Here is a 27,841-nt window from a genome sequence, read left to right on the forward strand (position 1 = left end):
CCCTGCCCGTAATAATGGCACCAGAGACTAGCAAAACAGACGCTATCATGGACTCAGTTGATAGAGGGGAGCCAAACATTTGCTTTGAGAATCTGCCTTCAACTGTGACTCAGTGGGGAGCACCCTCAGCTCTGCGACAGAACAGTCATTCTGAACTACCCCACCAGCATGAGCAGAAAAAATTGAGTCCGGTCCTGTTGGATGTTCTGGCTTGTTGATGGGATGTTAAACCAGGCTCTTGGGCGAGTGTAGAAGGCGCCGTGTTACCATTTTGAAGGAAGTCATAGAACTGTCCAAAATGTTTCCATCCCACATCTGTTTTTTTGTGGAAATTTGCAAAACACAAGCTTGCACTACCGCATTCCTTTGTTGACAGGCTGTGAAAGATACCATAGGCAATGGTTAGTAGATGCTGAGAAGGGTTAGAGAGCTTGAGGAAATAAAAGTTTCAAGACCTAGTTCAATTAAACTCAGCAGCTGAGGTTTGGTGGTGCCATTCACTCAAAGGGGACAACGGATGTGAGGAATGGCTTGGGACGATGGCCTAGCACGTTAGTATGTTAAAAATACAACAATGAAGTTGATGCACAGTAAATAACACGAGAGGCTGAGACTGAGTCACTGATCTACAGGCTTTTATTCCCAATGGACAAGGACCTCATCGTGCGTCGGTACCCGGGCTTTCTGGGGAAGGGTCAGGATGATGGAGGCTTTATACAAGGTCAAAAAAGGGAGGGGCCGCAGGTACAGTCACAGGATTGGGCGGAGCCAGGAAATCAGGAATACCATACAGTTCAGCAGTTCAGATGTACAACTGCCCCTATCTGCTCCAGACTTCAATAGCCTCCGAAGTGATCTGATATACCACTGGGCTGTTGTAACAATAACTCCTAATGAAAATATTCACTTTGCTACATTAATTGTAAAAGTAAACTCCAATGAAAGGTTTAGTGAGAAAGAACAATGTCAAAGTCCTTTTCAAATGGCAATGATTAAAATGTAAACCATGCCTGAACTGTAACCATCTATCCCGGTAGTTCTCCACCTTTTTCTTTCCACTCACATACCACTTTAAGTAATCCCTCTGTGATTAGTAAGGGATTGCTTAAGGTGGTATATGAGTGGGAAAGGAAGGTTGAGAATCATTGCTCTAGACCCAATTGTCCTTGAAATATTTGACTTGAGGAAAATTGTCATTGGCCCATTTCCTTTGGAGTTCTGAAACCGTGCACATAACGAGTCAATTAGGGACAATTAAAACAGTGGTTTTCAAATTTTTTCTTCCCACTCACATACCACCTTAAGCAATCCCTTACTAATCACAGAGCACCTATGGCATAGGGATTACTTAAAGTGGTATGTGAGTGGAAAGAAAAAGGTGGAGAACCACTGATCTATCCAGAGAAAATCTGCTGGGGTCGAGTGCGATACACAAACGAGCTGGAGAAACTCAGCAGGTCATGTAGCATCCATAGGAAAAGGTACCAGGGTCCTACTTCAGCAATCTTCATTAGGCCAGAAGCATTAGTTTACTTCCTGTGGATGTTGCGTGACCTGCTGAGCTTTTTTAGACATACAGCACAGTCACAAGCTACTTTGGCCCGTAAGCCGGTGTCGCCCAATTACACCCAATTGATCTTCAGCCCAGGGATGTGAAAAAGAGTGGGAGAAAACCGGAGCCACCAGAGAAAACCCACGAAGACCCAGGGAGAATGCCCAAAGACCCTACAGATAGCGTCAGATTCGATCACCGGGCAGCTGGTGCTAATCACTACACTAACTGTGCTGCCTCTCCAGCACTTTTGTGTATTGCGACCATCTAATCATGTGCGAGCTGTGCCTTCGTGGGCAGCACTTTCACCTCTCACTCTACGTTCAACGTGCCAGTACCCTTTCGAGAAGCGTTTATTCAAAGGAGCCAAACCAGGAGCTTTACGGTGGATGTCCAAAACCTTGGTCAGAGCCACAGGTTTTCAGGAGTAGCTGAAAAGGGAAGAGACAGATGATGAGGAGTTTAGAAAGAGAATCTAGAACTTGTCCTGGCAATCGAACCTACCACTGCCAGTGGTGGAGTGGTTAACATGAGCAATGATCTAAGTGTCAGGATCAACGGGCAAACAGCTGGAAAGTTTCGATGGCTGATCGGGAAGGAGAGGCTGTGGAAGACTATGAAAACAAGCGCAAGAACGATAAGGTCCAGCCATTGTTCAACTGAGATGATGGAGGAACTCAGCCGGTCTCGCAGTGTCCATTGGGAGGTAAAGATATCTTTATCTCCTATGGACGCTGCGAGACCGGCTGAGTTCTTCCAGCATTTCTGTGGGTTTTAACACAGTCAGAGCGTCTGCAGACTTTCACGTTTCAGGGGAACCAATGTAGATCAGCAAGCAGAGGTTTATTGGCTGAGTGAGAGCCAGTGCGAGATGGAATGCAGCGGAGTAGGGAGCAGGTTGAGGAAGATCCAAGAGGATCTGGGAACAGGCAAGACTGCAGTAGGCACAGGGTTTCATCAGCTGGTGAGGTAAGGGTGGGGCAGATTTGGGCTACCATACAAACGCAGAGCTTGGTAGACTAATAAATGCAGTTTGAAGTTCAACACAAGGAACCAGGCACAAAAGGATTACGAATACTGAAACAGTATATCCACGACAAAAGTGGCAATTCATCTATTTTTTTCACAAAAACACGGCCAAAGGCTTCACGACCGAGAGAAAATACAAAGAAATCACCGAGAATCAAAAGCAAGCACCTTCTGTAAGCTTTTGTTCCCGGAACAGCCTCAAACACCTCTCCAAAACCATCTGTTCCCGAACTGGAGCTCTCTGGGGTCAGCACCGCTTGCAGCACAAATGCTCTTTCACACAGTCTGCCAGCACACTGGCACAGATCTTGTACAGATGCAACATCTTTCCCACAATTTGGAAAGAGGATTGAAACGTACACAAGCAGAGGCGAGGCACACAATGCGATTCAGTCACGGCCGAGGCCCTGTTTCTTTCAGTGCCAACTGCTCAACAGTATTAACCCATCGCACTGGTTCAAATTACAACACACCGTGTACATTAGCTCAACACTAATACTCAAACAATACGCCAAATGCTTTGTGTGAGCTTGATTATTAAATTACACAGAAATGAAGCAGCTTTTCAACCATGCTTGGTCTTTTTTTTTTGCACAAGGTGAAATACTACACTACCACAAAACCACAATGAAAAGAAAGGACTTGGGTCAGTCTGGGGTGGGGGGGGGGGGGGGCGGTCAGGATCAGAGAGGTCTTCACTGGACTTACCTTCCTCATTCAAGAGATTTGCTTCTCCCTTCCCCCTCCCCTCCCCTCTCAATCGACCGAGCGCTTGTTAATCAGATTTTTTGGTGAGGCTGAGCTGTGGTCATGTCTGCAGCCGATGGAAGTCACAAACAATTATTCCAGCACAGGGTAAGGATGAGCGTGAGAATTGTTTCCTGCCTTGCACTTTGCAGAGCCTCCCCGGATTACTGCCTGCAACACACTCAGACACACAAGCGCACATATACGCATGACTAGAATAGTAATAAAGGCCACCACAGGCTGTGATTGCCCACTGAGATCTCTCCATTCCTTTTTTTTCCCCCCACACACGTCCTTCTTGCCTTCATTGTTTGAATGCGCTCATTTGAAACAGCCTAGCCTGCGAGTCCCATTCAACCCTTGACTCAGGCATCTGGCAGATGAGGAGGCAGAGAACCTTTAAGTTCACATAGCTTTTAGTTCCTTCTCCCCAGAGCAGAATCTTGCAAAGGCAGCTGGCCACAGTTTGGCTGGAAGATTTTTCATCCGCAGTTCTGCTGATGTAAAAAGCACTGGACGAAGTCACGTTGCAAAGCAGTCATTTGATCAGATTTTCAGGTTCTTTTTAAAAACGCAGCGTCAATCAATGCCAGTCAATTCAGGCAGATTGCCTTTCCAGTTTATTATCCCAGCACACGTTTTAATTTCTTCTGCTTCCTTTTATTGATCCATTTACCCCCCACCCCCCTCGCTGAAAGAATAACAAGAGATAGTGTTTCATTGCAAGATGGGCAATCTGTGAGCTTAAGTCACTGGTACTTTGAGGAACAATAAAGGTGCATAGTTATAGGTTTATACTGCCAGTGAAATCTCATGTACGCCCACAACATTGGCCTGTGATTGAACTACAATCAGTCTCTGTCGAGGGCAGCACGATGGTATAGATGGCAGGCCCACTGTCTCACAGCGCCAGCAACCCAGGATCAATCCTGCCCTCGGGTGCTGTCAGTGCAGAGTTTGCAAGTTCTCCCTGAGACTGCTGGTGTTTCCTCCGAAAGCTCCTCCGTCCCAGAGATATGGTTCCATAGGTTACATTGGCCGTGCTAAGTTACCCATGGTGAAAAGACAGTGCTGGAAAAACTCAGCAGGTCAAACAGTGTACTTTTTACAGCAAAGATAAAAGATACACAACCACATTTCAAGCTTGAACCCTTCATCGAGGTATGAGCAAGATGTAGACATATGCCCGAATAAAATGGTAGGCAGGCACAGTTCCAGGAGGTAATAGGTGACTAATGGGGAGGGCACACCAGCAAATAAGGGGAGTGGGGATGGCTCTCTGAATGGCAAGGGGAGGAGAGCTGAAGGAGACAAGAAAGAGGGATGGGGAAGAGAGGGAGAATGAGGATTAGGCTAGCAGAAACTGGAGAAATCAACGTTAATGCCATCTGGTTGAAGAGTGCCCAGATGGAACGTTAAATGTTGCTCTTCCAATTTTTGAGTCGTCTTGGTTTGACAGTCCACAAGGCCACGGACAGACACGTCAGCGCGGGGTGGGGTGGGGGAGGGCACAGAATTGAAATGGTTGGCCAATGGGAGGTCCCTGTCACTGATGCGGACAGAGCAAAGGTGCTCAGTGAAGCGATCTCCCAGCCTGCATCCAGTCTCTCCGTGTGCAGGCGAATCATAGAATTTGGGCGCAGTTGAGAGGAATGTGAAGAGAATAAAATGGGATTAGTGTAGGATTAGTGATGGTCAGAGTGAACTCGATGGGCCGAAGGGCCTATGCTCTGTAAATATCCTGAAAGTAAGAGGACTGAATTCTTCTTTCAGATGGGATAAAGATGGCACTGAGAAGACCTATTCTCTGAAGATTCAGCAAGGCCTTGAATCTGCACAGGATTCATTCCGCAGAAGTAATATTTACTACGAGCTGGACAATGAACATCATTGGGACTAACACCAGAATCTGCGTCAAGCATGATACAGATCTGTGAATAGAAGAAGCAGTGAAGATATTCAATGCATTAAAACCCTAACGTTCCACCCGACCTTGTTAGTTTTATCCTTCTCTCCCCTTCTGAGATAATTTCACTGGAGTAATCAGTCCAATCAAATTTACAGGAGTCGACCTCATGAGTTTTAAAGTATTAAAGTTTAAAAACGGATTCAATGTTGATTTGTTAAACGTGTGGCTTTGGCCTCGAACCTGGTCATGGATCACACATTATCTAAGAATCAGGGCCAGAGATAGGCCATGCACAGAAAAGCTGCAGAAACTGGGTCAGCTGAGTTTCTCCACCACTTTCGTGCTTTGCCTGGACCCCAGCATCTGCAGATTTTGCTCTTTAATTCCACTCAGCCCTTTCTGCCTTCTCCACCATTTCATAAGATCACGGCTGATCTGACTGTAACCACCAATTGACATTCTGGTCTCCACAGGGTAAGCTTACACCATATCTTGCTTATCAGGAAAAAAATAGTGGCTGTCGTAACTGCAGCTGGGACAGGCCCGGAGTGGCTGTCGTAACTGCAGCTGGGACAGGCCCGGGAGAGCGGAGAAGAGTTCGACTGCCCGGTCCTAATGCCTGCAGCTCCGCAAGGATTTAAACGGCCTGTTAAAGGAGCCAGCGGTGTTTTACTTTAAAATCCTGCAGCTGCAAGGTCTGTGCCAAAGACGGTGGCCCCTGTGCTCGCCAGTGGTCATGAAGGATTGCAGACTCCAGAGAACGTGCTCTCCGTGATAACTTTTTGATGAGGCGTCTGTTGAATGTTTTCTGGAAAACATCCACTGGTTGTCGTTTGTCCATAGTGCATGACTTCAAAAATATCAATAATTGGGCAAATATAATTCGTCTTTTATCCAACCATGTTGACGTTGATTAATTACACCGAATTTTCCCAGGTTTCTTGCAATAACATCTTTAATAATAACTTCTAATGTTTTCCCAATGATATTAAGTTAACTGGTCGATAATTTCCTGCTATTTGTCATCTTTGAAGGAGGAAGTCACACTTCATACTTTCCAATCTAATTAGCCCCAAAATTAATAAAATTTGAACCAATGCATTGACTATCTCACCAGCCATTTCCTTTAAGAAGTTCATGAAGATTCAGCCAATATTACTTCCTTGATGAGCATAATATTCCTGAGCTTTTCCCGGTCCATCAATCGCTGATTTACAGCATTACTACAATGTAATTTGTTCACTATGGTCGACTATTGCAAATCATTTATTTTTTTAAAATTCTCTGTTAATATTAAGTCCTCAATTTTTATACAGTTGTGATAGACACATCAATTAACTGGAGGAAAAATTAGATGGACTGATTAGCCAATCTGCACACAGCACATCATTGTGGAAGTGAGAGCGGCCGTTAAAGCATTTGTTGGAGATAAAGGTGATGAAATGGCATATGGACTTTAAGCTGGACAAGTGTGAGTCGTTGCATTTTGGAAGTTCAAATATATGAGGAAGGTAGACCATAAATGGCAGAGCCCTTAGAAGCTTGATGTACATAATTAGCTTCCTGAAAGCATCAACATCAGCCTACAGGGTGGTAAGGTAGCCTGAGGAATACTTGCCTTCATCAGTCAGGGCTTCGAGTATAAAATTTAGCAGGTTAGGCCACGTTTGGTGCATTGTGGGTAGTTCTGGTCATCACATTGCAGGAAATATGTGGAAGCTTTGGAGAAGATATAGAAGAAGTTCCAAAGGATATAGTCTGGATTAGAAAGTATTAGCTACAAGGAGATTAAAAACAAAATGCTGAAGAAACATCAGGTCATACAGCATACTGCACTTAATACTCAGCATCTGATGCCTCTTGTGTCAGTGTCCAATAATAGTCGGCCAGCGTTGATGGATTCCAGCTGCCCTGATACCACTTTTCCACGGTCGCAACATCACCGTGTTCGTCGCTGGCTGCACCAAGATCAGCAGGGAAGAAGTCCAAGTGCGAATGCAGAAAATGAATTTTCAATTACATTTGCACTTCATGGTTTTGTCTGCTTGAAGTGGACTTAAAATAGGACAGGAAATCACAAAAATAAGTTATATCTAAAAAAAAAGTACATGATGGGAAACTTTTAAGGCGATTTTCGTGATCAGCAGCCCAAAATCCATAAAATACTCCCAAAAGTGTTCAGGAAGCAAATTCTTTATTGTCCAGTGCAATTGTACGTCTGTTTTATGTCGTAGTTAGTTGCTTGAGGTTGAAGAATCTGTATTCTTTTATATAAAAGCCCATAAATAATTATGGAGGCATAAAATTCAGCTGGCAGCAGCTTCACTATAACTACGAGCAGAACCTGCCAGTTGATCTCAAACCATCAAAGCTCTCCGCATTACACTGGAGCCAAATTTTAGCTGGGAACCAGTCACCCATGGGACAAAGCCATGACTCTTCTCTTGCACAGATCAGGATGCAGATCTTCACCCCCAAAAAAATCCTGAAACTATCACATTCTTCAAAAAGCTGCGGAGGCCAGAAGATCAAATTCGAGCCACACACAAAATGCTGGAGGAACTCAGCCGGTCAGGCAGCATCCATGGAAGGCAATAGACAGTTGATGTTTTGGAAGCAAACGCTTCTTCGGGAAATAGCAAGGGCAGAAGCCCAAATAAAAACGTGGGAGCGAGGCAGGGGATGAAAGAGGGAGGAACATAGGCTAGCGTGGGAAGGGGAAGAACTAGTAGACCACAAGACGTAGGAGCAGAATTAGGCTATTCAGCCCATCTAATCATGAGTGGATCCATTTTCCCCACTCAGTCCCACGGCCTGGCCTTCTCCCCTTATCCTTTGATACACTGGCTAATCAAGAGCCTATCAATCTCTGTTTTAATAGACCCAAAGACCTGGTCACCTGTGGCAACAAATTCCACAGATTCACCACCCTCTGGCTGAAGAAATTCCAACGCATCTCTGCTCCAAGCGAACACCCTTCGTTCCTGAAGTTGTGCCCTGATGTCCGAGATTCTCCCACCATGGGAGACAACCTTTCTACATCTGGTACATGGGGTTCTTGACAGAGCCAAATTGAGTACCTGGGGGAGATCAGCAGGTTTCGCGGCGTCCATAGAGGGTAACGATAATATAACCAACATTTCGAGCTTAAGCTTTTCTTCAAGGCAGGCCAGACACGTTGGTTATAGATCTTTGCCTCCAATGGACTCTGTGAGATCTGCTGAGTTCCTCCAGCATTTTTGTGTTTTTTCCTGGGGACCCATTTCATCCCCCTCCTGCCTGCCGGCCCATGTTCCTTCCTGAGTAATAGAGAGGCAAGAAGCAACTGTTTGGTCTGAGGGAATTGGGAAGAAGCCAATCATTTCTAGCCTGTGCATGTACGTGAGCCTAGAATCGTATACACAAGTACAATACACAGGTGCACTGAAATTCTTGCAGCTGCCACGCAGTCATGCAAGCTACACCAACAACAACCGTATGTCAAAGTACCACAGGATACCAAAATATTGGAGCAGTTTGCATTATCTCGTACTTCATTATATTAGCAGAGGTCATTTCAGTCCATTGTGTTCACCACCCACCTGCCCAGGGGCAACTACTCGGGCCAACCAACTTGCAAGTCTTGACAGGGTGGAGGCCAGGAGGCTAACTCTCCTGTTGGAGAGCGGACAACTTCTGGCTGCTGTTTTAAGATAAAATATCTGTTAGTTAAGGTTGATTAGGACCAGGGCAGAAGGCAGGGTGAGATTAAAAAGGGAAGGCAAAACAAAAAAAAAGTTCAGTCTGTAGTGCTGTTACGTTCCAATAGATACAGATCTTACGGAAGACGAGGGAGCCACAAGACATAGCAGCAGGTTCAGGAACAGCTGCTACCCTCCCCCTCCGCCTTCAGATTCCTCAGTGCCAAACTCAATTAGGGACCCGTTTAAGGATACTTACTTTTGCAATTCATTTTTTTTCCTTCTCTCTGAATTGCACAGTCAGTTTGTTTACATTTCTTTATGTTTATATGCTATTGAATACAGGTTTTCTTGAACTCCCAGTAAGTGGGAATTCTGTCTCGCCCGCAGGAAAAAGAATCTCAGGGTACATGTGATGTCATGTAATAAATCGGAATAAATTTGGAATCTGGTGATTGCTTTGAGCCCGTCCCGATGGTCACACATGAGAATCAAATACGTCCAAGGCGAGCCCTGCAGAGGGAAAATGAACCATGTGCACTTCGAGTTGCACAAAAATACTAGCATATTATGGTTTAATTCTTCCAAATCCAACTTTAAAGATTCAAGAAATCTTCACATTCTATCTTAGCATGCTTCATCCAGTCGTAACTTTTAAAATGCAGTGGGAAACACTTTGAACTCAGTATGGTATCACTAACACCAATGAATTAAACAGTGAGCTCATCCTGTTGTTCTTTAAATTTTGGGGGATAAATGGTTGACAGGAACCTGGGGAGAAAACTTCTCGTCATCCCCCTCAAACCTGTTTCTTTCTGAAAAAGTGATGGGACTCTTTTTATTTTCACCGAGGGGAGAGACAGACTTTGTTGATCTGTAATGTTTCTGTCAAATGACAGCATCTCTTTCACCAATAAATATTTGTGTTCAAATATCAGGAGAGAGGCTTGAATCTAAATGGCTCCAAGCCAGCGTTAACCCTCCGGAGAGGAATAAGCTTTGCCAAACTGCATAAAACGTGGCTCTCGCCACACAAATGTGTGAGCAAGGCAGTTGTGGGATAGAGCCAGTCCAATGACAGGACACTGTGCAGAGAATTTGCCCAGAAAATACTACTGGGAAACTCAGCAGAAACTTAACTTTTTCAATGCTGCAGCAACAACAGGTCTGCACGGGAAGCAAATGGGTGAAAACTCACATAAAAAGGTTTGAGTGTTTTGTCAAAGAAAACCCCAAAGACACAACTGGAGCTGGTGGGATGACCCCTTGTCAGAACCATCACCCTCACCCCAGCAGTGCACAACAAGTTAGCCCCAAGGATCTCAGTGTGCCCATCTGTAATTGCCTTTTGGAACTAATGCACAAAGCAGTGGTTCAGTACTGTGACAAAGTGGTCGAGTATTTGGCACAGTTTGCCTTTCATCCCTCAAAATGAGGGAACATACAGGTTGAAACATCAGAAATAATGAAAGGGATTGTTAATTCCGCCAAGGATCCTGGATGTTTCTGGTCTGCAAAACTTGAAATAATTCGAAATGTGGCCCTGGTACTCTAATAACCATAAAGAAAACAGGACAGTGTTAAGAGAACATTACAGCACAGAGCAGGCTGTTTGGCCCACAATGTTCTGCCGACCTATATAAACCTACTCAACGATAAAAACCAGTGCCTCTCAACCTTTTTCTTTCCACTCACATACCACTTTAAGTATTCCCTATGCCAACGGTGCTCTGTGATTAGTAAGGGATTGCTATGTGAGTGGGAAGAGAAGGTTGAGAATCACTCCTCTAGACCCAATTTTTACTGAAATATTTTGCTTGAGAAAAATTGTCATTGGACCATTTCCTTTGGGGTTATGAAACCGTCCACATAATGAGTCAATTAGGGACGATTAAAAGAGTGGTTTTCAGGATGTTGCCGGATCTTCAGGAGTTGAGTTACAGACAAAGATTAAACAGGTTAGGGCTATATTCCTTGGAACGTAAATGAAGTTGGGGAGATTTGAAACAGGTTTACAAAATTATGAGGGGTATAGACAGAGTAAATCTGAGTCGGCTTTTTCCACTTCGATGAGGAGAGATAAATACAAGAGGACATGGCTTCAGGGTGAAAGGGGAAAGGTTTAGGGAGAGCATTAGGGGGAACTTCTTCACTCAGAGAGTGGTGGGAGTGGGGAATGAGTTGCCAGCTGACATGGTAAATCCAGGCTCAATCTTAAGTCTTAAGAATAAATTGGATAGGAACATAGATGGGAGAGGTCTGGAGTGTTAGGAGCTGGGCGCAAGTCAAAGGGACAAGAGGAATAATGTTTTGGCACAGACTAGAAGGGCTGAGTAGACTGTTTTCTGTGCTGTACTGGTCTATGGTTCCATTGTACACCTAAACTTGGTATCTGACATTTTACTCAATGACCATTTATAATTCACATCCCATTGCTGTACCTCTGTATCCAGATGACACAGAGCTTTACAAATGCAATTCAAAGTAAGATGAGATTTTTTTTTTAAATCAAAAACCTAATTATTCCAAAATGGCTATATTTGTTTCTGAGAGAATTCCATTTTTTTAAAATCTGAAAATAATGTGTTGGATGTGGTGGATCAGGACAGGGGGAATCCTGTATTTGTAGCATCTGCGGCCAGCAGGGGCCAAGGCAGATGAATGAGAAATGGAGGAGATATGGGTAAGGGTTGAGTTGATGGTGGTGGAGAGCAAGCCTTTGTTTTTGGAAGGAGGAGGGCATTTAGGTTTTTTTTTAACCTGAGGATAATGTGTTACTTTTTTTTGTTTCTGAACCAATATCACTCAAACTTCCTACCTGGTAATATTTTGCTGTTTCTGGGATTTAACTGTGCGTACATTGGCTCCTGCTGTCTGTACATTTCAACAGTATCAGTCCCTACACTTAAAAAGCATCTTTTCACATCCAAAATTGTCCTATTCTTATTGGGAGACTATTGGCCCTTTCATGCCACAGGCCTCGACCTGGAGGCCGGCTGTAAGTGCAGAGGGAAAACATGAATTTACCTTTCATGGAGCCATCCTAAAAGGTTGCTCCAACGTCACATTTTTTTTTTAATATTTGTAACATTTTTACATTTAATTTAACATATGCATTAAAAAACTTAAATTTCTTATTTGAAAATAAGATAAAATTAATGCATAGTGATTTAAAAAGTAACCCCTCCCACAGCTGCCCAATAGAAAACAATAAAGAGAGAAAACATCTAGATAGTATTTATAAAAATTGACCAAAACTCTCAAATAAAATCTTGGTTTTCTTGGTTTTAGGAGTCAGAAAGTTCGTGTTGGGTGATTACAACTTAATTCCTACAATTGGTAAATACACATTCTCTTCAAAAGAGAAATTCAAATTTGTTCTGTGAATTCGATGTAATTATTTCAAGTGGGATACAACGGCCTATTTCAGTGTGGCCATCGACCCATTTCCAACGTCACATTCATGTCGAGTGGCGCCTCGTAGTGCCCTCCAGAGCCACTGCCGAGTTGACGTCATTCATATGCGCCGACGCAGAAAGAGCCCTATAGTGGATCGTGGTAGCCCCGGAGCAGGTAAGACGGACGCTTGTGATGTTTTTCAGCCGGTCTTAGTATCCAGACAAAGTTCCAGCGCACCCTCAGGAAGGCCATGACTGCCCCGCTCCTGTGTCTCAGGCTGACAACGTCATCAGCCCGCCTTCAACCAGCGGCATTACATTCAAGTGAGGCGGCGGAGCTCTGAGCTCCACTGATTACGCTTCTCCAAGAGGCATCACGGCCAGCGTCTTGGAGCCGGCCACGGCACATTCAAGAAGGTAAGCCCCCGACGCAAGGACGGAGAACCTCCACCTTTACATTCGGGCTTTCTCATTATGACTTGTGTCAGAAACCAGTAGCAAATCTGCAAAGCAAGCTCTTAAAAAAGGCTCAAAGTTCCAAGCAGATATGTAATTGAAGATTTGCTCATCAAATCAAGCTCTGAGGTGACACTGATGTTCTTCATTGAAGTCATAGCGGAAATGTACTTCCAACTGAGAAGGCAAAAATTCCAAGCTGAGAGTCGTTAGCCCTGGCAGTGGACAGAGTTAAACGTGTTAAAATTTTAAACAGATGATTCTACTGCAACAGCAATGAGCAGAGCCTGTTGTGTGAAAGCCATGGTATGGATCACTGCCAGCAATTTAAAAATCAGCCAGTGATTCATCCCACATGAAGTCCCAGTATTGTGCAGCCATTTCAAGTGACCTCCATGAATGCCTGTGAAAATCAGCACAATTTCAACAATAATGTAGATTAAATTAGGTTTTGATTGGAAATCTTGAACGAGTTCATCAAAGACCATTTTATTGTTGCGTGGCACACTTTAGCCCCCTTGGACTAAAGTTCAGATTATTTGAAATTATTTCTGTAGCAGAAAGTTCCCATCTTTGGTACAGTTTTCGTCACCCAACTACAGGAAAGATAAGATTGAAAGAGTACAGAGACTATTTACTAGGATGTTGCCCGGACTTCAGGAATTGAGTTGCAGGCAAAGGTTAAACAGATTGGGACTTTATTCCCTGGAGTGTAGAAAAATGAGGGGAGATTTGATAGAGGTATTTAAAATGATGAGGGGGGGGGGCGGTCTAGACAAATATAGGTATGCTTTTTCCACTCAGGGTAGGTGAGATACAAACCAGAGGACATGGGTTAAGGGTGAAAGGGGAAAAGTTCAAGGGGAACATGAGGGGGAAACTTCACACAGAGAGTGATGGGAGTGTTGAATGAGCAGCCATCTGAAGTGGTGAAGACAGGCTTACAGGAAGAGAAAGAGAAGCAAAAGAGCGTCCCTTCAGAGACATTTGAGTGTCCGTGGATTCGCCTCCAGCACTCCTGCAGCCACACAGACCACTGTTCGATCCTGTAGGAGTGGCAAGGAGAATGGAGAAGGAAACCTTCACCAAATCAAACATCTACATTACTGTTGACATCATCTCCTCCCACCCCCACGCCCCCTGTGCCCTTGACCATGCACTTTGAACACTTTTGGAGCAAGTGAGGAAAAGGTTCTCCTTCATTTATTTTCAATCCTTTATCTTTGCGGATAATGAAACCACACAGAACTTTCCTTTTTCTGGAAAGTTTTTAATGCAGTTCATTGAGAAAACCTGGAATGAAATACTGTCACCAGCCTGAGAGGCCGTGAGACCAGAGAATTGTTTATCCCACAGCCATTGTCCAGGGAATAAAACTAGCCAGTCTTACCCTTCAGCCTGCTGAATGACTTCAGGCCCCCTGCAATGTTACTGCCTCTTAATTACCCTCTGATATGGCCCAGCAAGTCACTCAAAGGCAATTAGGGAAGAGTAATAAATGCTGGGCTTGCTAGCATCCAATCACAAAACTCGTTTAAAAGATAGGCTGGAGCTCTTTCCCCGGACGTGCACAAGTGACTCGATAGAGATATTGCAGCTAAATGTTTACACCTCCCAATTAATCAAATTCCATTTGACGTAATCACTGCCAGAAGCTCGGTTGTCCTGATACGAGATCAAAGCACGTTGTCCATTGTCTTATAGGGAAATAGCTCAAACTGTGGACAATCTGATGCCTGACAGATACTCCACAGATCAACATCAATGAAATAACCTGTCATCAGGATGGTTTTCAATGGTTTTATTACCTCCTGACATGCACCAAGACTGCTGAGCTTGACGACTTCTTCCAGGGGTGGGGAAGGACAATGAACGGATCACTTGGGTCAAATGCAACAACACGGAGGCAAATGGTCAAATGGCAGGCTACTCGCCCAATGATCAGGCTGATTCCAAACGCCTGTCACTGTTCACAGACTCAATCTAATCCAGCCATTCTCAACATATTTTTGGCTATGACCACCTCCCCCCCCACCCCCACACCCACCTCTGCTCAAAGTTTATGGGTCCCCGTCCCTGTGAAGCAGTCAAGTTCAGATAATTTCTTCTGCATTTCTCTCCAACTAAGTAAATAAAAAATATTTTATGATTTCAGTCCATGGTTCCCTCCCCCCTTTAAATGTGCTGTGACCCTGGGTGAGGGGTGGGACACGTATGGACCCTGTTGAGAATGGCTGATCTAATCCATCCCCTAGATCGGAAGTCTACCAATAAAGCTTAAAGAAACCTCACACCGTGTACCATAACTGGCATAGGAAACAGAATTCCAGTTTCCACATTACAGTTGGGCAGTGCCGTTTACTGTATATACGCGTGTAATAGTCATTACCGTACTAAAGTCGACACCCCTATTTTTGGCCCCGGCTGCCCACCCAACCAAGCTGTTTTTCACCAGGCACCGGCCACCGACCCATCCGAGCTCCCGATGCCCTGACCACCATCTCTCGCCCAGGCCCCACCAAGCTCCCGATGCCCCGAACGCGGACTTGGAATCCGTCCCGGGCCCATCCGAGCTCCCGATCGACACAGGTACTTAGCGCAGTCAAATGTATTATGCACGTAATAATCAACCCTTTAAATTTTACCCTAAAAATTGGTCCACAAAATTCAACTCTCACACTGTCATATGGTAATGACACTGCAAAAGTTATTCCAAGGCTGTAACACGAAAGAACATCAAATGGGTTGGAAAGAGCTTTGAGGTATTGTGAAAGGGATGCAAAAGCCATGAAAGAAACACAAGTTCTTTCTCTGAGGAACATTGCCTCCTGATTGATCTTCTTTGGATCTTGGGATTTGTTTCTAAACATCAAAGTGCCTCTACAAATGCATATTGTTGATTACTCCCAGTTATTTAGAATAATGTTAAAACTTTGGTGCTTGGGTTTAATACTTTTGCATTAGTAGGGCTGGTGAGGTGCTCCAATTCGTGCCACAATAACCAACAATAATTAATACCTGACTTCCATGTTCTAACAATACACTGCCAAAGCAATATGTACAAATGTCACTTGATACATATTCAGTTTTAATTTAGGTTGAACTCCTCCGATATCTCCCAGTATTGGATCCTGTGGGAATTTTACTCCCTGTTATTCGTTCTAATAAATTACTTACTTCAAACCAAAAAGGTTTAACGGTGGAACACTGTCAAGTTGAATGCAGAAATGTACCAACTTCTCGTCAACATTGAAAACATAAATCTTTGCTCATCCTTTTAACAGATTTATGGATTTTGCTTCATTGGTTGGAATGCCTGCATATTGGGATCTGGAGTTCTCTGGGGAGTGGGCTCATAATTGCAAAGGATACTTTGGAGATAAAGTGTTTGTGAAACTAGTTTTAATACACATGTAGGGATGTGGTTGGGTATGGCGTTGTGGAAGAGATAGGGAACTATTATAGAATGGTAAAGTTTGGACCATAGTGTAGCGTTTAGCGCAATGCTATTACAGTACCAGCGACCCGGGTTGGAATCCAGAATTGTCAGTAAGGAGTTTGTACAATCTCCCCGTGTCTGCATGGGTTTCCTCTGGGCATTCTGTTTCCACCCCCCCCCCCCCCCGCCCATCAAAAATGTTAATTTGGGTGTCATTGGGTGGCACAGTCTCATGGGTCAAGAGGGCCTGATACCATTCTGTATGTTTATTTTTAAAAAAGGGGAATGGAATTCACTCTCGTTGACTTCTTCGAGCACGAGGCTTCTCTCAGCTCACTGCACAAGTTGCCTAATATCTGTAATGGGATCCCCCAGATTGGTCAGGAATCCCACTGCTGAACTATTGTAAACAATTGCAGGATGAACAATCCACACAGAGCAATGCTGGGGTCAAATATTAGGCTCTTCAAGTAGTTTTTTTTTCTGGTCAAGATAAATTCATGGTTTTCCTACAAGTTAGCGGTACTTCCGTCTGGAAATCCATGAGAATCCTTTGGAAAAAAAAACAAACTAAGGGCTCGTGGCCAAGTCCAGATTCATCCTGTGAAGTCTATAAATGAAAGTGGACAAATGAGGTTGGATCGTAATTGCTTCAAAAGGAGGCTCCTAAAGTTGATAATGAAGACATAAATCTTAATAATCACAAATGAACAAGATAAATAGAAATGTCTTAATTATTTGCTCATAAGATTCTGGGATTAGATTTCAATGATTCGTAAAATAAAGCATCTATCGGCTGTTCAAGATTTTCATATCTTGTACTCCTTTCAGATGCAGAAGACCATTCAGCCCATCAAGTCCATGTCAACTCTCCCTCTTATTAAAAGCAAAAGACTGTATCAGGGCGAAATGAGTGGGCACAATATGATGAGCTGTTGCCTAGTGGTCAAGTTTTAACAATGATGTAAAAATGACAATACCCCATGTTTCTGGATCTATCTGGTTGTAATGTTGCAGTACAAGCCTGCAATACTAAAGAGCTGGGCAAAGAGGTGTTCCACATCTGTCATTCTAACATCCATCATCCAAATCTTCAAACCTCCGGCAACAAACACAGTTAGCGCAGTGGTTTTCAACCTTTTTCTTTTCACTCACATCCTACTTTAAGTAATCCCTATGCCATAGGCGCTCTGTGATTAGTGAGGGATTTCTTAAAGTGGTATGGGTGGGGGTGGGGGGAACATTTGAGAACCACTCCTCTAGACCCAATTGTTACTGAAATATTTTGCTTGAGAAAAATTGTCATTGGTCCATTTCCTTTGGAGTTCTGAAACCGTGCACATAAGGAGTCCATTAGGGACGATTAAAGCAGTGGTTTTCAAACTTTTCCTTCCAACCCACGTACTACTTTAAGAAATCCCTTACTAATCACAGAGCACATATGGGCATAGGGATTACTTAAGGTGGTATGTGAGTGGAAAGAAACTGTTTGAAAACCACTGCATTAAGAACAATGCTATGAGAGCACCAAGGTTAAAATCTGCTGCTGTCTGTAGGAAGTTGGTACTTTCTCCCTGTGACAGCGTGGTTTTCCTTCAGGTGCTCTGGTTTCCTTGTACATGTCAAAGATGTATGGGAGTTAGTTGGTTAATTGGTCACATAGGCATGTTTCGGTGGCATGGGCTCATGGGCTGGAAGGGCCTGTTACCAAGCTGCATCTCTAATTTAAAATCACTATATAAAACCCAAATTAATTCCTCCATTCCTTCAAACAATTTAAACTAGACCAGACAATCACTCTGACTAACCGTCATATATCATGGATTGATACACTGGCCCAGTCAAGCTGGCATTTCGTCCCCTCTTAGAGCCACGTTCAAGGGTCAACAGCCAATGTCTTCCCCGAGAATGACAACTCCTTGGGAGATGAAAAACAATCCATATCCTGTCAGTTAGAATACTGGAATACTTTTGGCACGTTCTCTTCAACTTGGCCCTGACGCATTACGGTTTAGCCAGCCAACATTTAGATGGCCGTTGTCCCACATCTGCCCATCCCTATCATCTATCTCCCTCCCTTGATGCCTGTGTAAAATTGGAGAGGGTATGGCTGCAAGCTATTTTCAGCATTCTTAAACTGGCGGGTCAGACGTAACCCACAAGTCAAACCTGTCACTTGCAAGGATACGTCACCATTTAACACATTGAAACCAGAATGCCCGAGGACAGGTCAATGCCTTTCAATAATTCAATTCATTAAATTGCAGAAAGATATTGATCTGCTGGTAAAATGGGCAGAGCGATGGTAGATAGAATTTGAATCTTGACAAGTGTGAGCTTATGCATGTTGGAAGGTCAAATAAAGGTTGGTCATACCCAATGTTTGGTAGGGCTTTAGAGAGAAGTAAGGGAAAAAGAGAGATCCTTATGCTGCAGTGAAGAAACTGTCTTTAAGCCTGTTAGAAGGGAACCACAAAATTCTGTAGACACCGTGAAAAATAAAAACACAAAATACTGGAGAAACTAAGCAAAGGCAAAGATGCAGAACCGACGGTTTGGGCTTGAGCTCCTGTCCTCTCCCTCCTCTCTTCATCTCCTGCCTTTGCCATCCCTCTTCCCTCCTCCTACTCTTTTGCTCGGATGTTTGCCGGCATTTTTCTCATACCTTGAAGAAGGGCTCAAGTCCGAAACGTCGGTTATGTATCTTTGCCTTTGCTATGTAAAGGACCCGGTTTGACCTCCTGAGCTTCTCCAGCATTTTATTTAAGCCTGTTAGTGCTCTTAAGCTTTCTCCCCAATGCCAGGACAAAGAAAATATGTCCATGGTGTGATGAGCTTTCAGTAAGATAGTTGTCTTTCCTCAGCAGCAGGCATCGTAGATGGGAGTCCAGGGAGGGGAGGGAAGTTTGCTTTATGTTCTGAGCTCCATTCACTGCCTTCTGTAGCTTCAACTCCCACACCATGCTATGATAAAACCAATATGTTCAATGGTGCAAGTGTACCAGTTGTTGGAGGACAAGAGGGATATGCTGAACTTCCTTTAGTCTTCTAAGAAAGTAAAGGCATTGATGGGCTTTTTCGATCATTGTGTCAATGTGCCCTGGTCAGGTCATTGGAGATACCTATTCCTAAGAACTTCAAGCTATCTACTCTATCAAGTTCCATGGCAATGACGTGGACGGGAGTGTGGTCTCTCCCATCTCCTGAAATCAATAATCATTTATTTTGTTTACCGATGTTAGAGAGGGGTTGTTATCTCGGCACCATACCACGAGACTTCCTATCTCTTTCCTTCATTCCAACTCATCATTATTTCATACCCGACTGAATGAACTCCATAACATTATTCCACTGCGGCCCTTATTGGTGCTAAATTGGTCTTTTTCAATGTAATCCTCGCGATAACCTGCTGGTCTGCTCGAGAGACACATCTCAAGGATGTTTTGCCAGATACACCTGAATTTGTCTCAACATGGACAAGATGAAGGAGATGATCGTGGACTTGAGGAGGACCAGGAACGCCACCCTCCATTTGACATCAATAACTCTACACAGTGGAGAGAGTGGAGAGCACCAAGTTCCATGGAATCCATTAACTAGTGACCTATCATGGATCCACAACATCTCCTCACTTGTCAGGAAGGCACAACAGCAACTGCACTTCCTGAGAAGACTGAAGCGAGCAAGGCTACCAGCCACCATCAAGTCAATCTTTTACAGGACCTCTATCAAGAGGGTCCTGGCCGACTCCATCACAGTGTGGTACGGTTGCTGCAGAGAAATGGATCGGAGGTCAATCCACAAGATTGACATAGAGGATCAATGGAGTCTCCCTCCCTCCCCCTCATTGATGTATGTGGTCCACCAGGAGTGTTGTGGACCCCACACAGAGGATCTTTCAGCTGCTCCTTTCAGGGAAGTATCAGAGCCAGTAGTACCAGGCTGAGGTTGTAGTATACACACCAAATTACAGCTTCTTCCCAGGGACAGTGAGAATGCTGACTGACCAAAGGAGCTGCTCACACTAACCATCCAAGATGCTCATATTGACAAAACAATATTTATATATTTGTATATATGAATATCCGTCCTGTATATGTATGGTTTGACTGTATGTGTGTGGTGTCTAGTTGTGTGTCTGCATGTCCTGCACCGAGGGCCGGAGAACGCAATTTCATCAGGTTGTATTGTACTCAGATGATAATAAACTTGACTTCATTTTGTTGATGCAACAGGTAGGAAGTAAGTAGGCAGAGGGAAAAAGGATGGAAGGAAACGGATGGAAAAGAAATAAAATGGCAGACTTGCATTTATATGGCAGATTTCACAGTTCCAGAAAGGCCCAGAGTTTAAAGCCAATTAAGCAATTTCCTTAAAAGTGCAATATGGAAAGAATGCAATGAGGTCAATGACACAACTGATCTTTTTCTTAATACAAAATATTTACTGATAACATTGCAAGAGCCGAGGTCTGACTCACAGCAAACTGTAGAGTTAATAATCGACTGAGTGAACAATCTATTTAAAAGTCAAGGAAACTACAGCAATGTCTCTTGCTGAGGGCTTGGGAATTTCACCAAACAAACTCAACATGGAGGAAAATTACAAATAATCATGGAATCACTGGCCTCTTTTAAACTGCATCCCCTGGCTGGTCCTACTGGGACCCGGGTGTGACTACTGGGGCAAAGGTTGTTCAAATCACAAGGGGATCTACCCATTAAATTGCCAACCCAGTGATTTAAGGGGGATCCCGCTCCAGCAATAATGCCTCATGTACTAACCAGAAGTACTGCCGGACGATCAGATGTTGGCTGCCCGGTGATGCATGCACGCAAGCACTGACATCACCGGGATAAGCGGGTCAGCCATTTTAGTTTTCAAATCGCCTTGAGGTGTGACCTAGGCAAGTTTAACTGGGTTCCCTGACCAACTCTGAGGTAGGTTAGGGAGCTGGTTGGATTCCGACGGGGTTGGCCAGGTCAGACCCTTTCTGACTGCCACGTTACTGGGTTAACCCCATTTTACATGGCAGTTTGAAAGGGCCTACTCAGATTGGAGACGGCCCTATTTACTGGTCACCTACCTATTTGCACTAATCTCATCTTATCCTCCCACAACTCATCCCAGATATTACCATTCACAAGGGGCAATTCATGGCGGCAAATCGATTTCAGCCACTTGCATCAGTATGGTCAGCAGTTCGATTGACAGGAATCTATTGCAGAAAATGGGAATCCTGTCCGGGCCAGCATTTATTGTCCATTCTGAGTTGCCCACTGGCTTGCTAGGCTATTTCAGAGGGTAATTAAGCATCAACCACGCCAACTTATTTGTGAGGAAGTTACAAAGGCAGCATGGACTTGGAAGGAGGCAAATTCAAACGACGTGCAAGATACTAAGCTGAACAGAAATAGGAAAATACAAGTGCGCTGTAATAGCCAACCGTGAAAAAGTACAAAATGGTGAAAAGCAAAGTCCCGAACTCCCGCGTACAAAGAAGCCTCAGTGTTACAGGTAGTTCAATCAAAGCAGCATCTTAAATTAAATTTAAATTTTATTCGCAGCATGGTAGAAGCCGATATGGCCATTTAAACCCATGCTGCCCACTTAACATACAATCCCGTACGTTTTTTGGAGGGTGGGGAAGAAATCGGATGACACGGAAGAAACCCACGCAGACACAGGGAGAACGTACAAACTCCTTACAGGCAGTGCCAGATTCGAACCCAGGTCGCTGGCGTTGAGCCAACCGCGCCGCCCTTAAATGCTTTTCTGATGAGGTGGCCAGGAGGCTGAGTAGGCTTTTATTGGCGGAGAAGCTGGAAGGTCAAATGTCATTCTCACTTCTCTTTCGCTTTGCGATCTGCCAAATGGAAATAATGATAGAGATTTGTTTTCGCCAAGAGGTGTCCACTGTACCTCTGGAGACGCAGCGTTAAAATTAAATGAAGTTCCATTCTCCTCATTTCTCTCTCAATGGCTCAAACAAAGCAACCTTCTGTGCCCCCTCAGCCCTCGTCATGGTTTATAAGGCCCTCATTTGTGGCCGCACCATTTCTCACACTTGCACCTCCAGTCTAAAATCCCTTTGGGTGGCCTTTGCCATCAGATGCCTCCTCACCAGGCTGCTACCTTGTCATCAGGTTTTTCCCGACAGCAATTAGACTCTTGAACGTTCCCATACCACCTCAACCAGACATTACTCCAGGTCTGCATCGATGGTAACATCACTTTTTTTGTAACTGCAGCTGAGAATATTTTTCTATCCTTAATGGATCTATAATATACATTTTTTTTCTATCATGTGGCAACTTAATTTATACTCATTGTCTATTAGTGTCTTTTATGCACTTGTGTAACGACAGCAAGAAAAACGTCAGTGCATTTCTACATTGCACTTATGTGCATGACAATAAAGTCTCATCCCATCAGTCTCCAAATTTAAAACATGCCTTGCTATCATTTTGAGCACCTGTAGTGCAAAGCAACACTGGTTCACTGCTCAATCACCCACTCTCCCTCCCGCAGCATCTTGCTGTGTAACCAGGAGGGAGGGGCAAAACCTACCCTCTTACTCCCCCCCCTCCCCTCACCTTTCTCGCAAAACACACCTTCCACTCTCCAAAAGGCATTCACTGCTCACAAATGTGGTCTCCTCCATGCTGGTGTGATCTCACGAAGCCTGGGGAGGCTGCATGAGGAGCTCCTCCGTTCAGCTCGTCAGTGGGGCCCCGGCCCTCATGATAATTCTCCATCCCACTCTGAACACGGTCCCTTTGCCTCTTATATAATGAAGGTTAAAATTATCAACTTGTCCGTCAATGTGATATGTCACAATTTCCAGGAATCCTATTACCGTTCAGTCTGACTTGCACCATAATTTCTTTGACCATCTCCCCACGTCAGACCTTTCTGTTTGCCCCTTTACCCCTTCTCCCTTGTTGACAGGTCACCATCCCAAAATTTTACATCCTCTTCTCTCTCCACAGATGATGCATGGGCTTTGCAACATTTGCCATTCTCGTCCACCAGTCAGCTTCAATGCTCTCTGAGTGCATCAAAATAATTAAGCCACAATGAAGGAAACCAATACAATCAACCCTCTTCCGAGACCATACCTCAAAATAGCATTTATTCTCTTTGACCTCCACCAAGCAACTTATCTACAAGTTCCACTTCGTTTCGTTTCCTTCAAAAGCTAAGCTGCCTCACAGTACTTCTCTGTGAATTGTGTGACAAAAACATCTTGCCCAAAAAGTGAAGACTGCAAAGGTTCAGAGCAACAAGGGCCCATTCTCTTTCAGACTGGAATATCTCCAAGGCAATGCATCAGCATTCCCACACGGAGATGGCAAGCTTGGTGGGACAGACTAGCAAAGTAGCCTGCTTGGGGGATATTTTAACTATTCATTCAGGGGAGTGAGGGTATCAAATGGGAAGACAAGCATGTACTGCTCTTGAACAGAGTAGTGAGTTGGACCATTTCAGAATGTAGCCTATTCCATACTCTACCTCGGAGGATCCCAGACGCTATATCATTGAGGTATTTTTTTTTAAAAGAAGCAGATATATTTTTGAAAGATTCGAGCTTCGTGGAATCGGCAAAGAGAGGTGACCCCCCAAGGTAGATCAGCCAATGAGCGCATTGAATGGTGGGGCAGGTTTAAAGAGCAAAGTGTTTTAGTCTTGAGAAATTATTGGATGGTGAATAAAACCCATTTGATGATGATGTATTGTCATATACTGAAGTACAATGGACACATACGTGCACTGAAATTCTTCTCTTTGGAGTGAAGAAAGATGAGAGGTGACTTTTGATAGAGGCCCACAAGACTATGAAAGGCAGAGGTAAGGTAGATGGTCAGTACCTTTTTCCCAGGGCGGGTGTAGCAAACACCGGAGGACATCTGTACAAGGTCAGAAGGGGAGACATCAGGGGATAAGTTTTTTTTACACACAGAGAGTTCTGGGTGTCCGGAATGCTTTGCCAGGAGCGGTGGTGGAGGTTGGAAGAATAGGGACATTTAAGAGACTCATAGACAGGAAAGAAAAATAGAGGTAGGTCGGCACGACATTATGGGCCTAAGGGCCTGTACCTTGCTGTTTTTCTTCTTTCTTTGGCTTGGCTTCGCGGACGAAGATTTATGGAGGGGTATGTCCACGTCTGCTGCAGGCTCGTTGGTGACTGACAAGTCCGATGCGGGACAGGCAGGCACGGTCGCAGCGGTTGCAAGGGAAAATTGGTGGGTTGGGGTTGAGTTTTTCCTCCTTTGTCTTTTGTCAGTGAGGCGGGCTCTGCGGTCTTCTTCAAAGGGGGTTGCAGCCCGCCGAACTGTGAGGCGCCAAGATGCACGGTTGGAGGCGAGATCAGCCCACTGGCGGTGATCAATGGGGCAGGCACCAAGAGATTTCTTTAAGCAGTCCTTGTACCTCTTCTTTGGTGCACCTCTGTCTCGGTGGCCAGTGGAGAGCTCGCCATAGACTTCATTGCAGCTGGCAGAGTCCGCAAGCATCGAATCCATGCTGCTGAAGACCCAACTGCGCTGGGTGGGTCACGTCTCCAGAATGGAGGACCATCGCCTTCCCAAGATCGTGTTCTATGGCGAGCTCTCCACTGGGTACCTTGCTGTAATGTTATAACAATTGACGTGGACTTTTACCCCCTCCATAAATCTTCGTCCGCGAAGCCAAGCCAAAGAAGAAGAAAAGTAATGTAATGCACCGTGAGTCAGAAAAAAATATAATAAATATGAAGCATTGATAAGTAAATATTCACAGTTGGCATGTTCATCTGCAGCCATGAATCATGAATTGCATGAACTGATTACAAATGCAAAACAGTCCACAGCTTGTGACATTCCCTGGAGAAGGGAAGCTCAGAAGTGGTAATGGCAGAGATATAATTAGAGTTCAGGACTCACAAAGTATCAGATACCAACTTCCAAACCCATGACCCATTGTTGGGCATGTTTGCTCAAAGTTGGTGGGGGGGGGGGGGTGGGGGGAGGAGATTGCCTAACTAGCACAGACATCGGTAGAAACTGTAGCCTTCGATTAAGAGCTGCTCTGTCTCGTGGACACCGCAGGGGATCGTCAGAGAAGTTCACTTTGTGCCGATGCTGAGATCCCGATTTTAGTAGGTTCAGATTTCTCAGGCTTTTCTGTCAAAGTGACATCCGACAAAGTGTTATAATACTTTAACAAAGCCCTGCAGGAATCGCCCCTGTGCTTCTGCTGATGTTAGTATTGGTGACCCTGCTTTGCCATTTAAACTTTGGAATCTTAAACCCCTATAATGAGTATCCCTTTTTGTTTCCTGACTGGAATAGGGCTAATCTGGCCACAACTCGTCTGCAAGATGCACGCATTTTATTGCTGTTTATTAATTCATGTCAGCTGCTTTCTGTCAATCAACTCGACATCAACAAAAGGGCAGTGTGAAACATGGGGAAATACTTCCTTTGCAAATGAATTCATGTTATTTATCTGCTTGCATTTTATTGCACCAGCATTCTACCGCCTGGAGACAGCTTGCTTGGAGCGAAGCAAAGAACTGGATCTCGTGTCTGCTGTGGCTCAGTGGCCCCAGTCTTGCTGGTGTCACAAACTTCCAATCGAATGAAATCCACCCTGACAAGCACCAATTTACACAAATGCACCCTTTCACATTAATCTTATTTTATTTCCCCTACTCCCACCCCGATTCCCATCAACTCACTATGGATTCTAACACCTTGAAGAGCACTTCACACTGGTGAATTTAACCCATCATACTTTTGGATGAGGCAGGAAACCCATGAGGTCACAATGGGAAAACCACGCAAACAGGGTTCTTCATCACGAGCCGAGGATTGGACAGAGAATGGAGCTATCAGCCAACATCACTGGGCCATTTCATGTCAAGCCTCCGTCTGGAGGCCGGATCGAAAACTTAAAACTTGCCTTTCAGACAGCAGCCATAAAGTCTGTTCCAATAATACATTTGAAGTGCTCTCCGGAGCCAATGGAGGCGGAAAGACCGGTGCAGTCGCGCCAACCGTCATAACTACGTGGCAGCTGGAACTGGGGATTATGGATAGGGAAGAAGGCCATTGCACTGCTGCATTTTGAGCCACACAGAGCGGCCTTGAAGGCCGAAGCAGCCCAGTGAGGCTGTCGCAGCCTGGACCGGCCACCCTCTGACGATTCCTGCCGGCTCCCGCTGCCTGACAGCTCCAGCCAGCTCCCACTCACTCCCACTACCCTGACGGCTCCCGCTGGCACCTGATGCCCTGATGGCTCCCGCTCTGACGGCTCCCCCCCGCCCCAACGGCTATCGCTGCCCCGATGGCTCCCGCCTGCCGCCCCTGCCTTGAGGGGGTCATGGAGGGAGAGGGGTGAGTGGGGAGATGGGACGCGGGCTGACGACGTCATCAGCCCGCCCCTAATCAGCCATTTGCTGCGGCTGTACATTCAGTCAGGCGGCGGAGCGCAGCGCTCCACCAATTATCCTTCCCTGAGAAGGGTTGGAATCGGTGTCTCAGAGCTGGCCACAGCGCATTCTTTCAGAGAAAGAGCAAAGAACCTCCACCTTTACAGATGGGTGTTTTCCTTGCTTGAAAGTGCCTTCTGCTTGATGATTCAAAACTCTCACTCCAGCCCTTTGTGTCTAAGCTAATAGCTACAGTACGATAGCAAGAAAGTATTGGACCTATCGTGGATGCACAACATCTCCTCACTTGTCAGGAAGGGGCAACATCAACTGCACTTCCTGAGAAGACTGAAGTGGGCAAGGCTACCAGCCACCATCATGTCAACCTTCTACAGGAGGTCTGTCGAGAACATCCTGAACAGCTGCATCAGTGTGGTATAGTTGCTGCAGAGAAATGGATCAAAGATCAATCCGCAGGACCATAATAGCAGTTGAGAGGATCACTGGAGTCTCCCTCCCTCCATCGACATGCTCTACCACAATCGTCTGAAGATGGCGCGCAGAATCATTGAGGACCCCTTCCACCCTGCACACAACATCTTGAGTTGCTCCCATCAAGAAAGAGTCACAGGAGTATCAGGGCCTGCACCACTAGGCTGAGGAACAGCTTCTTCCCACGGGCAGTGAGAACGCTGAACGACCAAAGGATCTGCTCTCACTGACCATCCGTGACTCTCATATTCACAAAACAATATTTATTGATTTATTTATTTGCGTATATGAATATTTGCCTTGCATATGTATTATTTATTTGTCTGTATGTGTGTTATGTCTGGATGTGTGTCTGCATGTTTTGTACTGAGGACCAGTACAGGTTGTATTTGTACAATCAGATAATACAATCGTCAGGTTGTATTTGTACAATCAGATGACGATAAGCGTGACTTGACACTAACAGAGATGCTGTCCTCAGAATCAATGCTGAATTGAGGCCACCTGTACTTCGACAGAACAAAACCAATCACTAAGCACCACATGGAAGAGCAGAGTTCTCTCTGATGATGTGGGCAGAACTCATCTCTCAAGGAACATCTCCTTAATCGGTGAGGTCATGGGAGATGCTCTGTGCAAAGTGGCTCTGTTTTCCTAGGTAAGAACAGTGAAGGTGGCCTTTCAAACAGTTGGTCAGCCGAAGATACAAAGAAACGGCAGAAGCT

At 44.8% G+C, this 27,841-nt stretch overlaps 1 protein-coding gene across 16 annotated transcripts in view; it reads right to left on the reverse strand.

Annotated features, from left to right (window-relative positions):
* LOC138746879 (neuronal-specific septin-3-like) overlaps positions 1-27,841 on the reverse strand; it is a 294,741-nt gene that overhangs the window by 123,420 nt on the left and 143,480 nt on the right. The window contains exon 1 of one of the 16 annotated variants that reach the window (XM_069905478.1): positions 21,920-22,067. The exons of 14 other annotated variants lie outside the window; for them this stretch is intronic. Coding sequence is in view for 1 of the 2 variants with exons in the window: in XM_069905475.1 (XP_069761576.1) it covers positions 9,177-9,189 (13 nt within the window). In the remaining variant the exon portion in view is untranslated. Of the gene's footprint in view, positions 1-9,176; positions 9,205-21,919; positions 22,068-27,841 lie in introns of those variants that run through there. One more of the 16 variants, XM_069905475.1, reaches the window with a different exon arrangement.

The sequence above is a fragment of the Narcine bancroftii genome, chromosome 12 (assembly GCF_036971445.1).
Source record: "Narcine bancroftii isolate sNarBan1 chromosome 12, sNarBan1.hap1, whole genome shotgun sequence".
Classification (NCBI taxonomy): domain Eukaryota; kingdom Metazoa; phylum Chordata; class Chondrichthyes; order Torpediniformes; family Narcinidae; genus Narcine; species Narcine bancroftii.